The sequence below is a fragment of the Phragmites australis genome, chromosome 9 (assembly GCF_958298935.1).
Source record: "Phragmites australis chromosome 9, lpPhrAust1.1, whole genome shotgun sequence".
In the NCBI taxonomy this organism is placed as follows: domain Eukaryota; kingdom Viridiplantae; phylum Streptophyta; class Magnoliopsida; order Poales; family Poaceae; genus Phragmites; species Phragmites australis.
In genome coordinates this window covers 9,307,202-9,323,990 of record NC_084929.1, presented here as the reverse complement: position 1 = coordinate 9,323,990, position 16,789 = coordinate 9,307,202, and the positions used below count along the sequence as shown (strand labels likewise).

Below are 16,789 nucleotides of genomic sequence, written 5' to 3'. Positions count from 1 at the left end.
CATCAGGAACTTCGCCATGCCAGACTCAAGCGTCTGTTTGTCAGGGTCGTAGATGTGGTGCTCCGGTGGCAGCGTGGTCCGCAGGAACATATTGTAGCCGCCGATGGCCATCACCTCCGCCCGAGTCAGAGCTTTCATCCCTACATGCCTGATGCACGGCACTTTTCAATGGCCACCATCGATGGTTGAGAAGCTTGTGGCGATCAGATAGGATGGGATGTTGGATGTGGTCTCACTATTGGTGCTTGCGCAATACTTTTGGGAGTTGACAGTCTTCTGGTCCTTGGCGCTCACCTTGTGGATGAGCTCCATCTCCCAGGCACCATGGACGAGCTTGCCGTGGTGGACGAGAGAGCACAAAGATGAGTGAATGAGAGAGCAGTGGAATGGATAAGGGATAGCGGACGAGAGACGATGCTAGAAAATATCAGTGGTGAACGGACGAGCCGACAGAGGCGAGCCAAAAGTGAATTGAAACAAAAATTTGGGTCCATTCGTATCAGTGTCAGTTGTTTCTTGAACCGGCACTGATGTATAGTACCAGTTTATAACATGAACCAATACTGATAGTCAGGTATCAGTGCCAGTTTTTAGCGATTCCACCATAGTTCACGCGTGCGAGTTTAAAAACCAGCACTGATGCATCTTCAGTCGTGATTGTGACTGAACCGGTACTGATAGGATACTATTTATGATTGATTATGTAGTAGTGCTTAATGGTCATTTCAGCGCAGTTGAGATGTTGGCCTCCCACTTTTCACATCGACTTCAGCCATGGCCACACAAGTAGCAATATGGTTAGGGAGACAACTGGGCGAGTCAGATTGGAGATACTAGAGTGGCCCTGTCCTCAGCCCCTTGAATAGTCATTTTTTTATATTTTGTGTTTGATTTCAGTTTAGGCTCGATCGAATATTAATATCTTTTTAGGATATGTATTTTTCTCCAACGGCCGGATATCCAGAATTTCATTAATTAGAGCACCGAAATTACAAGAAGTTGTTCAATGTCGAAACTAAATAAATTGTCTTGCAGAAAATAACAGGATTGCATAAATAAAAGATTACACAGAACCAAGGGCTGCCACAAAAGTAGCTATATTTCCAGAAGGTTTTTATCGGACCAAGACCATGCTATCAGATACATACATGGAGCAAAAACGGGCTTTTTTTTTAAATAATATTATTTTATTGAAAAATTAAAACATAATAATCAAATTCACAAAATTGCAAATATAGATACCTATCGGCACGTGGAGTACCAACTAGAGACCTATCGGTACTCCACATACCGACATCCTATATAGCATTGAGCCTAAGTGGCTATCGGCACTCTGCGTGCCGACATGTCTTGTGTCCCGCAGATGATATTCAAATAAATATTCGTAACTTTTTTATATGATCTCAAATAGAGATAGTCTTTATATGAAAATTATGCCCCTCAACCAGATTTATAACTTTATAATTGAACACTTTTCCATTTGAGTCCATTTAGATACCAAAAATTGATTATAAATTTCAGATCTGAAAATTTTAGCTATTTTTGAGTATCTAAACGGATTTAAATGGAAAAGTGTTTAACTATAAAGTTGTACAGAGACACAATTTTCATATAAATATCGTCTACATCCAAAATCATATAAAAAAATTATGAATTTTTGTTTAAATATCGTCTGCGGGACAAAGCACCTGTTGGCACGTGGAGTACAAACATATCCCTTCGGTGTCAGTTTGTGTCGAGAGCAGACACTGATACTCAGACGTTTCATCCTGAACGTATCACTGATAATAAATTTAATCATTATTTTTACCATTTTTGATAAAAAATATTATTTAAAAATTCGAGCAAAAACTGCATCTAGCTGATGCCTTCTCGGCTGCTCCCCAAACCTAAGCAAAAGTTCCTATCAACATCTTCTCGCTCAGGACTCCACTGCAGGTCAATTCACCACTCCAGCAATTTTAGGATATGTATGAACAATTGCTTGGAATACATGAATTTTATAAGAATTTTGTAGGAGTTTGAGAAGAATTAGACCGATTCCCGCGTATCCATGAAAATTTTCACGTACGTTCGAATCGGGCCGGTAGATTGTTGGTATCAACTATCAAGTATCAATCACCTCGGGTTCCAGATCTTTGAGGGTAAGTCCAGCTGGCGCCACCTGGGTACAACACGACACGTCAGACGCACCCCGGTCCAAAGTCCAAGCCGACCGTTGCCTCCGCCCCAATCCAAATCGCTCACGGATTCCATTCAACACACGTTTCGAACGCTCTCCTCTCCCGACCGTTGCAAAATCTCCCTCCACAAAAACCCAAACGCTTCCCACCCCTGTCCCTCCCCAGTCCCCCACCTCACGCCGCCGATCTCCTCCTCTTCCAGCGCCCAGGAAACACACGAGCGAGCGGCGGGGAAGCAGCAGTAGCACGGCGCGCGATGGTGTCGAGGACGCCCACGAAGCCGCCGCCGTCTCCCAGGCCCGGCGCCAGTGGCTGCGTCACCCCATCGAAGCCGAAGCCGTCGCCAGTGGCGCGGCGCCGACAGGCCCTGCGCCGTTGGTCCGCCACGAAGCGGCGCGGGAGCCCGCTCAAGTCACTTGCCTCCGCGCCCGCCGCCGCCGCCGCCACCTTCAATCGCTCCCTCCGCTCCTGCCGCCGCCGCCTCCTCAAGCTCTTCGCCCGCCTCGCCGTTCTCGGATCCCCGCGCAAGCGCCGTGCCGCCGCCGCAGGGTTCCAGCGCCTCCGCTCATCTTCTCCCCCACCTCCCCCGCCTCCGCCGCAGCATCCTCCGGTCCGCGCTCAGTCTGCCGCGCTCCCGCTGCCGCCGTCACCGGGGAGGCGGACGCTGTTCCTGGACCTCGACGAGACGCTCATCCACTCCCAAACCGACCCGCCCCCCGCGCGGTTCGACTTCACCGTGCGCCCTGTCATCGGCGGGCAGGCTATCACCTTCTACGTCTCAAAGCGCCCGGGGGTCGAGGCCTTCCTCCGCGCGGCGGCGGACAGTTTCGAGGTCGTCGTCTTCACCGCGGGGCTCCAGGAGTACGCCTCCCTCGTGCTTGACCGCCTCGATCCCGACGGCACAGTGTTCGCGCACAGACTCTACCGCGGCGCGTGCCGCAACGCCGGGGACGGGAGGCTTGTCAAGGACCTCGCGGCCACCGGCAGGGCGCTGGACCTCGCCGTCATCGTCGACGACAACCCCAATGCTTACGCCCTGCAGCCGGAGAACGCCGTCCCGGTTGCACCGTTCGTCGACGATGACAACGACCAGGAGCTGCAGAGGGTGTTGGCGTTCTTGGACGTCGCTGCGGGATTTGACGACACCCGGGAGGCCATTAGATACTACAAGGATCTCATCACGGCGAGCTGAGCCGCCAGCCTGCCTCCGCGGAGAAGGTGCCCCCTGTGCCTATCACTTCGTGAAGCAGTTTCATGTTGAAAGTTTGCCCCTTTTTGTCAGACTGGTGTACTGGATAGTGGGGAAATGAGATTGCAGGAGAATAGAAGATGTGGTAAGTATCGATCTTTCAGGATCTTCCTGAATTTAGATGCGAATACATCTATGTAGTTGAAACCAAATTTTAAATTGATATAGTAGAATGTCGAGAAACTCTGAAATTATGGAATTTAAAGTATTATTTTCATTTGAGATACAAGATGATGCACACTTCCTGAAGCAGTTTCATGTTGGCTAGTTGCGGAGTCAGATTTCAGTAGAATAGGATTTGGTGGTGTGCATCTTTCAGGATCTTCCTGAATTCGGATGGGATTATATTTATGTAGCTGAACTCAAATTGAAGTTGAAATTGTAGTATGTGGAAAATGTTCTGAAACTATGGAATTACAGGAACAGTTTTCATTTGATGTATTTGAATGTAACTTGGTTTTGAGTAATTCCAATGGGAAACGAGTTTTTGCAGTTTCTGTGTTAACAAAATGGATGAAGCTGAGTGTAGCAAGTTATACATGCGAAAACAAGCTTTTATGGTAACCAGATAAACAGATGTGGGTTGCAAGTGTTTGAAATTATTCTGAATCTCTGTGCATTGTCTAGCCGCGCAGACTACGCAAACTTTGTAAATCGTACATCGCCAACGAGCTAAGCCGATTTGTTTTATACCCGTTTTCTTTGTACCACGTACATCAGATAACGCGTAGAATGTCAAACATTTTCATTTTCTTGGCCAAATAACAAATTCTTGCAGAATATTTTCTTAAAATAAAATATTCTCGCAGAATTGATTAATCGGAAAGATACTACCTCCCGGGAAAAGAAATCTGAAAGTGATTAGTGGGAGGATTATTCGAGTACTATATTGTCTGCATTTTGTGTACTTCAAACTCTTGTTTTGCTATTTCTCATATCAAACAGAATCAGGCATGTATATTTGAAAGCCTTATCCATAACGTCTATCAGTTCTGGGTAGGAGGATACATGATTGTCAACTATTTTTGTAAACCATTAAACTAATGAACTTGTTAAAAAATTAAAGGATATTTTGAGTTAGACAAATTATAAGAGAACATATAAGAGTTTTTATACAAGTTCAGGCCTTCAAAAGGATAATAATCCTACATCCTATTTGTCTTGTACTGATTGAGTATGTTACAAGTGAGTATGTAGCTAGACTAGACAGATCTAAACCTAGTCGGTGTCTTACTTACTTGGCTTCAAGCGTCTTCTGGTTTGTCAAAAGGTTTGAGCGACTTCTTCGACTCCTATTGGCGTTTAATTGGCCTCTCCTTCTGTAGGATCCTCAGGCTCTGCATATACAGGGGGCATCATACGTTATCTGAAGTCTTTCTTCTCATTTTTGGAGATAAACTTTCTTGTTTACGAGATATCTTGGACTCCTGGGTGGTTTTCTTCATACAAGGATCCCTTTTCTGGAGATAAATATATGATCCGAGGATTACCGAAAACCTTGGAATACCCGGATATGGTAATTATGCGTTAATCATCGTAAAGCCACCCACCAATACGTGAAATGAGGTTTTGACGGGTGAAGTATGTGGCACCAGACCGGCGGCAACGAAGGATACGAAGATCACGATCCGCCTGGGCCTGCGCGTGGAGGGCGGAAAGTTGGCCGGCGTCACCACCGATGCCTCCTGCTGGCCGGCGGGGACCATCAGCTTTCGGACCTTCTCTGCCCCTCCTCGTTCATGAGGTGGGACCTCGACAGGACGCTGTTGGCGCTCAACGTGTCCCGATGGCCGCTGCCTGCCCTTGCATTTTTGGGGGTGGGGAGTGCGTTGGAGGAGACTCGAAGCAAGGTGCGCCGCGGGCTGAAGAGAAAGCTCCCGGTGCGCAAGGAAGACGAAGGCAGAAGATGGCAACCGCAAGAAAGGTGTTGGGGGTAACGGTTCGTTGCCCCTCTCCTTTTTCTATCATGGGGAATTCAAACGCCACATTCCTCGGTGTAATTTGCGAGGCGCATCTCTCTCGATCCGCGCAGTTGCTAGGCACGCCTCCCGCCTCATTATCACTCCCCTCGAAAGTCGGAAGGGCACGTGCGCCTTTCAGTTTCCCACCTAGGTCGTACCAAGAGCCTGGGCCAAAAAAGCTGCAAGGCCCGCAAGATTTTGGCACCTGATGACAAGCCACGTGGCACCAATGCTGTGATCGGCCTCGACGAAATAGGGCCCCATCCGCAGTCTCTGGGCCGTCGCCTGCCGATGGGCCCCGGGGCTACTATCGGTGACATGGGAACCAGGGGTCCCCGAGTCCCGAGGCCAGGACCGCAAAATGCCACGTGGTGCCATCCCTCAGAGACCATCTCCCCAAGGACCGAGAAGAGCCAGTTCCGGGGGGGGGTCCTCGAGGCCATGAACAGTGGTCCCCGAGTACCCAGAGTTCCCCGACGACCCGAGAAGAACCAGTTCTGGGAGGGGTGCTCGGGGCCATGAACAGTGATCCCCGAGTACCTGTAGTTCCCCGACGACCCAGGAAGAGCCAGTTCCGGGAGGGGTGCTCGGGGCCATGGACAGTGGTCCCAGAGTAACCGTAGTTTCCCAAGGACCCGAGAAGAGCCAGTTCCAGGAGGGGTGCTTGGGGCCATGGACAGTGGTCCCCGAGAACCCGAAGTTCCCCGATGACCCGAGAAGAGACATATCTGGGAGAGGGCGCTCGGGGCTATGAACAGTGGTCCCCAAGCACCCAGAGTTCCCCGAGGACCTGAGAAGCCCCTTGCCAGTGGACCCCACAAGGGCTCGACGGTGAGGTGTCAATTGGTGAGAGGCCCGATGCTGCATTTAAGGGGGGGCGTGGCCTGTCACTTCCAACCACTCCCCCCCCACGCCTGTCGTACTGAGTACGTCAGTCCCTGCAACCTTCTGGCAGGAAGGCGTGGGGACATTTAATGCGACGGGTCCCATCGCACGTCATCCTGCTGGATCCATAAAGAAAATGGCTTGGAGATATCGTCACTGGGCTCGAGGCGTATCGCCTGCCCCCCTGCTGTGTCAGACCTGCTCTGACCGAGTGGGCATGCAGGGCTGTTTGGCGGTTGCCCGGTGGGCCCCCCCTTGCACCTGCTAAAGTTGGGCGTAATGGGCGACAGGACCGGCTGAAGGCGCATTTTGAACCCCCTCTAACATCAAACTGCAACCCCATGACGGTTGCTTTCCATTTATGGCTCATGGGAACTCGTGCCCCCGTTTCTAGGCACTCCGCAGAAGAGCAGGACGAACGAGTCTTAAGCTCGACGAACGAGTCTTAGAGACTTGGAAGAGAAGCCAAGCTGAGCAGAGGTTCACCAAGCTCGAAGTAAGACCAAAGCTCTAGACTTAGACAAAAAATCTTGTAACACAAGAGATCCAGAGAAAGGCATTCCACGAGCATTAATAGCATACACACAGGAGTAGGGTATTACGCTCCGTGCGGCCCGAACCTGTCTAAAATCCCTTGAGCATTTACTCTCACTAGCCGACGATCATCCGTCCCGCCTAGATCTCACATATTCGCATTAAATCCATGTACGAGGTAGATCCAGAATCAGCCCTCCGGCCGAATCTCAAAGGGGGTCCCTCAGGATCCCCGCTTGTGGTGTTCACCCACTGACAGTGTCCAACACCATGAGGCTCAAAAGAAGCAACAAAGGCACAATATATGAAATGAGCATATTGAGCAGATTTTGACCTCGTTACCCTCTTACCAAGGTCGCCGATCATCAGCTATAGGAGATTCTTCGTTGAATGTGTCTTTGAGCATCGTGCTGCGAGATGATCTCCCCCTCAGTTGCCGTTGGTGTAGGCTTAAAAACAGCTGAAGTTAAAGTAGAGGCTGCAGGACCCTCTGCTGGTGTAGAAATAGTAGGAGCCAGCTCTAAAGTATGTGCGATAGTAGGAAGTAGTGGATCATCCTCATCATCGTCGAGAACTGGAAGATCATCATCTACAAAGACACGTTCACTCGTCTCTTGATCACCTACACACTCAAAAATAGGGCTAACACAAGGGGTTGATTCATTAAAGATGACATCACAAGACTCTATGATGGTGTTAGTGTCAAGATTAAAGACTCTATAAAAATAATCATGAAGAGAATAACCCAAAAAAAATCCATCGGAAGAATACGACTCGAACTTACTAAGATTGACATGCTTTAGGATGAAGCAACAACATCCAAAAACTTTCAAATGAAAAAACTTCAGCTTCCTCCCAAAATACAACTCATAAGAAGTCACATTTAAGATTGAGTGTAAGAAAATCTTATTAGAGATGTAGCACGCGGTGCTAATAGCCTTTGCCCAAAACTTTCTTGGAGTCCTATGCTCATTGAGCATCGTCCTAGCCATCTCCACCAAATTCCGATTCTTTCTCTCAACCACTCCTTTCTGCTGAGGAACACTTGGGGCAAAAAATTTATGCTCAATATCATGTTCAAGACATAAAGCATCAAAGAGATAGTTCTTGAACTCGTTGCCATTATCACTACGAATTGCTTTTAATGCACCAGGGAGTTCCTTGAACAATCTCAAAGCAAAGCTCTGAAAGTATTAGAACACTTCATCCTTGCTCACAAGAAAGAAAACCCAAGAGTAGCGAGAGTAATCATCAATAATGATAAGTACATACCATTTTCCACTCACTGAACGAACCCAGGAAGGATCAACAATGTCCAAATGGAGAAGTTCTCCTGGTCATTCAGTCATCCCCAGATTGACTGGTGGGTTAGACACGACGACCATCTTGCCATGCCGAAAAGGAGCACAAACAAGATTCTTCTCAAACTTGAGCTTGGACAATCCTCGGATCAAGCTTAGTGCACTCAAATGAGGAAGCAAATCAAAACTCATGTGCCTTAGTCTCCTGTGCCACATCCAAAGCTCAGAAGAAGGTTAGGCAATTAAGCATCTAGAAGAACCAACAGACTCAGAAAAATTAGTTCCAAAAACTCTCCCAACTCTGGAAATCTGACAAATCAAAACATCCGAAGAATCAAGAACTCGAGAAGTATCACGTTTGAAATGCATTTCCAAGTCCTCGTCCAACAACTGAGACACAAAAAGCAAATGGTATCCCATATGCTCCACCAAAGCCACATCTTTGAGAGTGAAACTCTCATTCATCTTTACCATACCTTTGGCTTTCACCCTTACTTTTTATCACCCCCAAAAGTGATGTACTCATGTCTCTTTGTCAGAGTGAGGCTGGAGAACCATGTTGAATCTCCAGTCATATGGCGTGAAAAATCACAGTCGATGAGCCACTTGTTCTCAAAGCATCAGAAGAATAATAGGTGGATGACTCGGTACTGGGGTTAGACAAAAACCTCTTGGAAATCCAGTACTGGATCATCCATCTTGAAGTAGTAGAAGCAGATGCATGCAAATCAATACTAGTGCACTAAGGGCGAGTGCCATGATAGGAAAAACATGATCCACCAAAGCACTGCAACTCAAAGCCTCTTACACGTGAACCAAAACCATATGAATCATGGTAAGATCCACGCCGGGCACCATCTCTAAAGGAGAACTGAAGAGTGTTTGAAACTCACGGGTGAGAGTGAGGACTAGGCTCATGTACACCAACAGAGGGGCAGAACATGTCCTGAGTTCTCCACTCCCACTCACACCGCTAATCTCTCATACGGTGAAAGTAAAACCAAACTAAGTGACCCTCTCTCTAGCGGTAGCTGCAATGGTAGCGTCTCTCAGGTGCACAACTGCCGGTCACTCTAGCCTCTCTCACAGGTGCTTTCATCTTTGGCTATGGAGCTCTCTTGGGTTGTGTTGTGGCTTTCTTCTTTGTGGGTTGTGGAGTGGGTTTCTTGATGGGTTGTGGTGTGTCACTGATTTTGGACTTCTTAGCTTCTAGGGTAGTAGGTGAGGTGAAAACTGTCTTACCAACCCCATTGTAAGCCACCCTCTCAAAACCCAATCCCAAGGTTAAACCCGCCTTATCAGCACAAATCTTGGTCTTGGACAAGATCAAATCCATTTTGTCCTTGCATTCTGAGCACTTCTCCACAAGAGAAAGGAGATACTCATTATCGGCCATGAGCTTCTCAACTTGCCTTCTAACCTAGCTAAGCTTGTCCTTCTGAATAATGCAGGTGGAACAGTTTGGTTGTACATCCTTAAAACTCTTAGCACTCTCCAATCTAGACTCTAGCTCCTTTATGCGTTTGGCTTTCACATCAACATCCTTTGAGATCAAAGGGTAATTCTTGCGAGTGCCTAAGAAAGTAGGTCTAGACTCCTCCTCAAGGAGCTTCTTCTCGATAGTCTCAACCGACTAACGACTTGAGCATGCAAAGTCTGAAGCTTGGCAAGCTCACTCATGATCACAAGGCAACTATCACACTCCTCATACCTGGACCTAGACCTAAGCAACTCAAGCTTTTTTAACCAATCTATCCTAGCTAACAAGCGCATCATTCAAGGTATCGACCCGAACAGAGAGCTAATCTTAGAAATGTTATACCTCAGAACGATCATGCTCGGGGTTGCTATCGTTGTTGTCCGCCATGAAGCAAAGGCTGGTGAAGTCCTTGTTATTCATCTTGTTCTTCACGAGCAGCTCCTCTTCCTCCTCTGGGCTCTCCTCCTCGCTTGAGGAAGTGTCGGTGTTGCTAACCACCACCACGAAAGCTCGAGATGCCACCTTGGCCACCTTCTTAACCATCTTGTCATTATTTTGAAGAAGGGCTTCTTTTTCTTCGTGTGCTTGTCATGATCGTGGTCACTGTCTTCCCTTTTCTTGAGCTTGGGGTAGTCTGCCTTGAAGTGGTTAGTGCCCCCACACTCGAAGCAGGCCCTGGAACCACCCCTTCTCTGGTCTCAGCGGTTGTTGTAGAGGCAGGTGAACTTTTTCACAATCAGTGCAAGATCCTCATCATGAACCACATCCACATACTCCTCTATGAAGAGACCAACGAAGACAAAGCAAATCCACTCGGTGAAGTGTTAACACAACAAAAGTTAGCTCCAGTCTGATTACCACCACTAGGTCCGGAAACCAACGCCATGTTCTAAGACAATGGGTTTCTGAGACCTATTCAAGCCTCCTTATCTATCTTGATGGATTTGAGCTTGCTGAATAGTTCATCACAAGTCAATATATTGTAACTAGACGACTCTTCAATGCTCGAGATCTTAACTTCCATATGCTACAGTCAAGAGCATATAGAAGTTTGATCACTCTCTAATGGTCAGAATAGGACAAAACAATAGTGGATCTAAGGTTGCTAATAATTCCATCAAATCTAGCAAACATAGCATCTAAGGATTCACCAGGCCCTTGCACAAATATTTGATATTCTTGGTTATATGTGCTCTGACACCTAGCCTTGATTTGGTTGGTACCCTCATGAAAGACACTAAGGGTAGTCCAAATCTCACGGATAGTATGAAGGTGTTGAACCCTATCAAACTCATTCCGACTCAGGCTTGTGAACAAAACATTTCTGGCCTTGTGGTTGGCCTCATAGTGTTGATTTGAACCTAAGTCGTGCGAGCAACAATGATCTCATAGTTATAATCAACTATTTTTTATATTGCACTTCCTTGGATTAGAAGATAGGCCTCTATGCGCACCTTCTAGTATGAAAAATCATAGCCATCAAATAGCAGAATCTTCTAATTTCTCTCTATTGTAGCCTATGGATCACAAAGCTGATTAAGATCAATAGGTGGTCATGTTGGGGGACGGGTTTGCTACGCTAGCCTAAAAAACAAAAACAATATGTACCACATTCACCTAGGAAACAATGCAAGTCCTGGGCTACACAGCATGATGGACGGACTACATCCAGAGGAGAAGCACACGCTGGCGGTGACCATGGCATGGTGGTGGAGGGAAAACATGCTGCTGCATGTGGCCGCATGAAGAGGGAGCACTAGGACAGTGGCATGCTAGCTAGAAGGTTGCGCAAGGAGACGGGGATGCTCACCGAGCTCGAAAACAGCGAGAAGCTAGACGGCGGCCGGTCACGTGACGAAGCGGTGGCAGTGGAGCGGCTCGGCTCCAGGTTTGGGCGTGCTCCCATTGTGCTCCTTGGAGATGGAGGGTGGCACAGGGACATCGACAACATCCTAGTACTCCTCGGTAGCTCGTGTGGGAGAAACAGCGACGATGGAGCAATGGTGAAGCAACGTGGTGGGGAAATAGAGAAATGGAGGTTGGGCTGTTCTATTTATAGAAGGAGATGGAGCACAGTAAGACGGTAAGGTGCGTGACCTGGCACCGAGAGGTGGCAGCGATGAGAAGGTGCAGCGCAGCTTCTCTGCGATAGTGGAAGGACTACGCTGGCCTCACACAAGCGAGGTCACGAAAGTCCAGCGGTGTCAAGCTCTCGAGCGGCGTGCTATGGGGGCATAGAGAAGGGGAGAGAGAGCGAGAGCATGGAGGGACGAGCGAGAAATTCTCCGGTGCATTGAATGCGCTGACTGTCACGGTGGTGGGTTAGACAGCGCGGCGACATTGTGCTGGCGAGGGAGATGGCACGGTAAAGGGCCGTCGGATAGGTAATGCATGGATGGCGTGGTGGTCGCGTGGGCGCTGGCAAGTGGGATGGAACACACGAACGAAGCTAGGCCCACGGTGCGTCTGCGGCCCAAGCGCAAGAGAGTGGAGCAGGGAAGAAGCCGGGCCAGCTGGGCCGCATGTTGGACTGCTTAAAGAGAGAGAGGGAGGGAGATTTATCCCAGGGATGAAAAAGAAGAAGGGAAAAGAGAAAATCTATTTGGGATAATTCAAATATTTTGAATTTGGATTTAACTTTGGACTTGGCATAAATTCAAATTTTATGACTTGGATTGGACTTGGAGATCTGAGAGAGGATTTGAATTCAACTGGATTTGAACTGAAGGGGAACTAAGAGTAGATTCGAATTTGAGAGATATTTAAATTCAAACCTCCACAAAAAGAGCTATAACAACAATAAACCAAATGCACATGAACAATTCAACGCACAGAAAAGTTAGTAATTAATTTAGTGCATTTTGCAATAATTTGCCAAGTAATACATTTGAATCTACACACATATATATACATTCAATTGTATATTTTCTCAATTTTAGTTAGCTTAATTAATCACCAAAAAATTTAAATTTGGAGCGAAATTTACTATAAATTAATATGCTAAAACTTAGGATGTTACAACGGTGATGAAAAGGGTGATAGGGTTAGCAAGAATGGTGTGGTTGGCACGGCTCGAGAGAGAAGAGTCTAGAGAGAGATAGATTTTTTTTACCATTTTGTGACCACGTTTTCACCATCCCTTTTCAATCAGATGGTGCATATTTTTTCTGCTGACATGGATATGCCCATAAGGTTCAAATGCGAGTGCGTTTAGATTATTAAGACGTTGTGACCACTGCTAACTGGTTTTCATCGTCCCTTGTCAATCGGATGGCGCATTATTTTTCTGCTGGCGTGGATATGCCTATAAAGCTCAAATGCGACTATATTTAGATTATTAAGATAAGATGGGAGGCCCAGAACACTGTGTGTATAGCAATTAGTAAAATCAATATGTTGTGGATCACACCTTAGCACCACATTGAACTCTATACTTTAGATATGCGCGGCGGTGCCATGGGGCCAACAAAAGCCTCGTGAAGCCGGCTTGGCTGGTGAAAATGGTGGTGGTGTTCGTCACTGATCATCTCAAAAACAGATTGCAGCAAAAGAATATAGAATAATACTAGATCAAACAGATTGCATGTAGTACAATGGATAGATATTTTGTGAACTTCCGGGAGATTCCCAATAGGATGCCACCACTACTATAGAACAGGTTAAAAATAGCGTTCTATCAATATCGGTCTAACAATAACGTGACAGAATGTATATCGGTGCCGGTTCTTAATTTTCCCCCCGCGAACAATGAGAAAGGAGCTAAAAACCGGCACTGATAGTCACTATCAGTGCCGATTCCTAGCTAGAATTGATACTGATACTTCAGTGTCGATTCTAGCCACGAATTGGTACTGATACCGACCATCAGTACTGGTTACAGCTCCCAACCGGCACTGAAACGTAGCCAGACCCGAAATCACCGTTCAATGCAATTTTGTTTCTCCGGTCAATCCTCACGTCCGGTGCTATTCTTATCTCTTCCCAACCGGTGCTATCTCTCCTATTCACACTACACAAGACAACCTTATCTCTTCCCCACCGGTGCTCTCTCTCTCTCTCCCAACCTCTCTCTCGTTCCCACCGGTGGAGTTGGCGTTTCCCTCCCATCGCCTTTCTCCTCCTCTCCTTCTTCTCTGCTCTCATCAACCGTGGCAACCTAGGCTCCGAAAAGCGGCTGAGGCTCGTAGATTCCCAAGTTGCAGCAGGAATCCAACTGTTCGTGCAACCATGGAGGTGTCGATGGGTAGCTGGTGCTAGTGGCGATGGCATCGAGCTCCCTCCGCGGTGGCTGGCGTATGCTGCTCCTCGCGGGGAGCTGGCTTGGAGCAGTAGAGCTCGCGGTGGCTCAGTGATCCCAGCCCTTATTGCTCAGGATGCTATTCTCATTGATCCACTACTGAAATATGGTACTTTTCTTTCTTACTTGCCTGTCTGCTCTATAAATGAATTGATCTTGCTTGCCTGTCTGCTCTATAAATGAATTGATCTTGCTTGCCTACCTTCAATGCTGCAAAAATTTCAGGGACCCTAAAACTTTGATTTGCTGCTGCCATCATCAACCGAGATGAGGTGCCAGACGAGCTTGCAGGCAGTGGAGGGAGCTCAGTTCGGCACGGTGAGCTCGTGGCTGGTGAGGGCTTACGCTCAGCTCGCTGCGGGGTCCTGGGCGCGGCGGATCTGTGACGGTAGCCTTTGAGCCGCCGCATTTTTCCCTACAGGGCGTGCGCCGCGGAGCGGCCACGGCCATGCCCGCGGCGACAAGCAGGTGCGGTAGCGTCGTGCCCGTGGGTCATCTTTTTCTTTTTTTGTTTTGCAAAAATACCATCAATGCTGGTTCGAGCCTCAAACCGGCACTGATGTTGAGTTATTGTGATGATTTTAGATCCGACACTGATAGTCGGTGACTATCAGTATCGAGTAATCAGTGCCAATTGAAAATCCGGCAGTGAAACTATTTTTCAATGGCACTTATATGTCTTTTTCTGTAGTGCACATATATCTAGTATTTAATCTACACTAAAACTAGATATAAGATTCCAATTTGGCTTCGGCAACTGTCCCTACGTCTTAAGAACATCACAACGCAATATATACAACAAACATATAGAACAGCAATGCAGTAGATACAACGTGTTTTATACAACTCCATTGCAACTCAGGATTTGGAAGTGTTAAATCATTTCACATAAAACTACAAGTATTATAAACCAATTTCACATAAAACTCGATTTTAATTGAATTCATTCAGAAAATAGTCTTATACTTCTCCAAAAATCCTAGAAATTTTTGTACGTGTTCCATAATCCATGTGCAACCCATTTTAATTTTATTCACTAAAAATCATGTGTATAATTTAAAATAAAATTCTCTAAATAAGCTACTTTTATAACTCCTAATAACTGTTAGTGCCTCAAATAAAATCCCAAAAATCTGGAAAAGCTTACTAATATTTTTCTTATATTATGGACTAATTTATCAAATTATTTTGAATCTTAGGTTATATAGTGAAAATATAAGTTCATTTGTAATTATATAAATGGAGCATTACGAAGGAAAGCTGTTTTTCACCATATGACATAGGGATGAAAATAATTTTGAAATTATTACATCATATAGAATATTAGTGAATTTTTTCAGATTTTTGGGATTTTATTTGAGCCCTAACAATTGTTAGGGTTTATAAAAGTAGTTTTTTTAGAATATTAGTTTAATTTCTACACATGATTTTTATTAAATCTAATTAAAATAGGTTGCACATGGATTATGGAACATGTATAAAAAGTTCTAGAATTTTGTAGAAATATAAAACCACTGTTTTGGTGAATCCAATTAAAATTAGGTTTTTTTATGAAATTAGTGCATAATACTTGTAGTTTTATGTTACTAGTCACAATACTTATAGTTTTGTGTTATAAATAGTACAATACTTTTAGTTTTGTGGATTTAAAACTACTTGAAAATGACTGTAGAAAAAAATAGGTGCTAGAACCTAGAACATACAATTTTTCCATACCTCACTATTGAGCACATAGCATGAAGTAGAAAATGGTGAAGAAAAATTGGTGTCTTCGGAGAGGAAGAAAACACTCAGTTGTTGTATGGTAATGTTGTTAAATATAATTTATTTGCGAGGAAGAGAGAAACGAGAGCCCAGAGGGGATAGAAATGACTACGGTGAGCCCAGAGGGGATCGGATAGAGAATTAGAGATCCCGTTTGCGGTGCTCCTCTCCATTCTGCGATGGCATCCGCTCCTCACCGAGAACAAGGCCAAGGAGAGGAAGAGCACCACCCCCAAGATGACGACCAGATCACCTCCCCGCTCTGTAAGCCCCGCTAGCTCCCATCACCTCAGCCGTTTTACTTGCACGCACCGTTACCGCTGATCATTGGACTCCTCTCCTCACGCAGTGCAACCATCGACGTCGCGCAGCTCGCCGGAGGACGGCGTGGAGCAGGAGAACTCGCCGATCGAGCAGGTAGCGCTGACGGTGCCGGTTGGCGACGACCCGGACACGCCAGTGCTGACGTTCCGGATGTTGGTGCTGGGCACGGCATCGTGCGTCGTGCTGTCGTTCGGTCGTTCCTGAACCAGTTCTTCTGGTACCGCAAGGAGCCCCTGAGCATCACGGCCATCTCAGCGCAGATCGCGGTGGTGCCCCTGGGCCACTTCATGGCCGCGGCTCTGCCGGAACGCGCCTTCTTCCGCGGGCGGCCGTGGGAGTTTTCCCTCAACCCGGGGCCCTTCAACGTGAAGGAGCACGTGCTCATCACCATTTTCGCGAACTCCGGTGCCGGCAGCGTCTACTCCATCCATATCGTGACCGCCGTCCGCGTCTTCTACGGCAAGCGCATCTCCCTCCTCGTTTCCCTCGTGGTCGTCATCACCACCCAAGTTCCCACGTCGTGCATCATATACATAGTTAGGCCAAAGTCTTGTTCCGTGCTGTGCGAGCTGATTGCTGGTGTCTGAGTGTGTCGACAGGTCCTGGGGTTCGGGTGGGCGGGAATGTTCCGGCGGTATCTAGTGGAGCCGGTGGCGATGTGGTGGGCTGTCCCTATTATATAAACTTTTATATATATTGGTTTATCACTGTCGGTTTCTAATAGATTGACAGTGATAGAGATTCACTGGCGGTTCATAAGCTTCCGAAAAAAATACAGTTATCATGGCTTACGAACCGACAGTGATAAAGG

General features: G+C 46.8%; 1 protein-coding gene, 1 long non-coding RNA gene and 1 pseudogene across 2 annotated transcripts; all 3 read left to right on the top strand.

Annotated features, from left to right (window-relative positions):
- The first annotated feature begins 2,272 nt into the window (after positions 1-2,272).
- Positions 2,273-4,122, top strand: LOC133929709 (uncharacterized). Its single transcript, XM_062376497.1, has one exon. It carries the CDS (start codon positions 2,440-2,442, stop codon positions 3,373-3,375), a length of 936 nt encoding a protein of 311 aa, XP_062232481.1. The 5' UTR covers positions 2,273-2,439; the 3' UTR covers positions 3,376-4,122.
- A 9,699-nt stretch (positions 4,123-13,821) lies between these two features.
- LOC133929798 (uncharacterized) lies at positions 13,822-14,560 on the top strand. Its single transcript, XR_009911656.1, has 2 exons — positions 13,822-13,999; positions 14,116-14,560. It is a non-coding gene; the product is annotated as an uncharacterized LOC133929798 (long non-coding RNA).
- Positions 14,561-15,676: 1,116 nt separating this feature from the next.
- LOC133929825 (oligopeptide transporter 7-like) lies at positions 15,677-16,565 on the top strand (annotated as a pseudogene).
- Positions 16,566-16,789: the final 224 nt, after the last annotated feature.

What these genes read in the sequence shown, in the direction of transcription:
- LOC133929709 (XM_062376497.1), top strand. Translation starts at nt 2,440, where the DNA reads ATGGTGTCGAGGACGCCCACGAAGCCGCCGCCGTCTCCCAGGCCCGGC.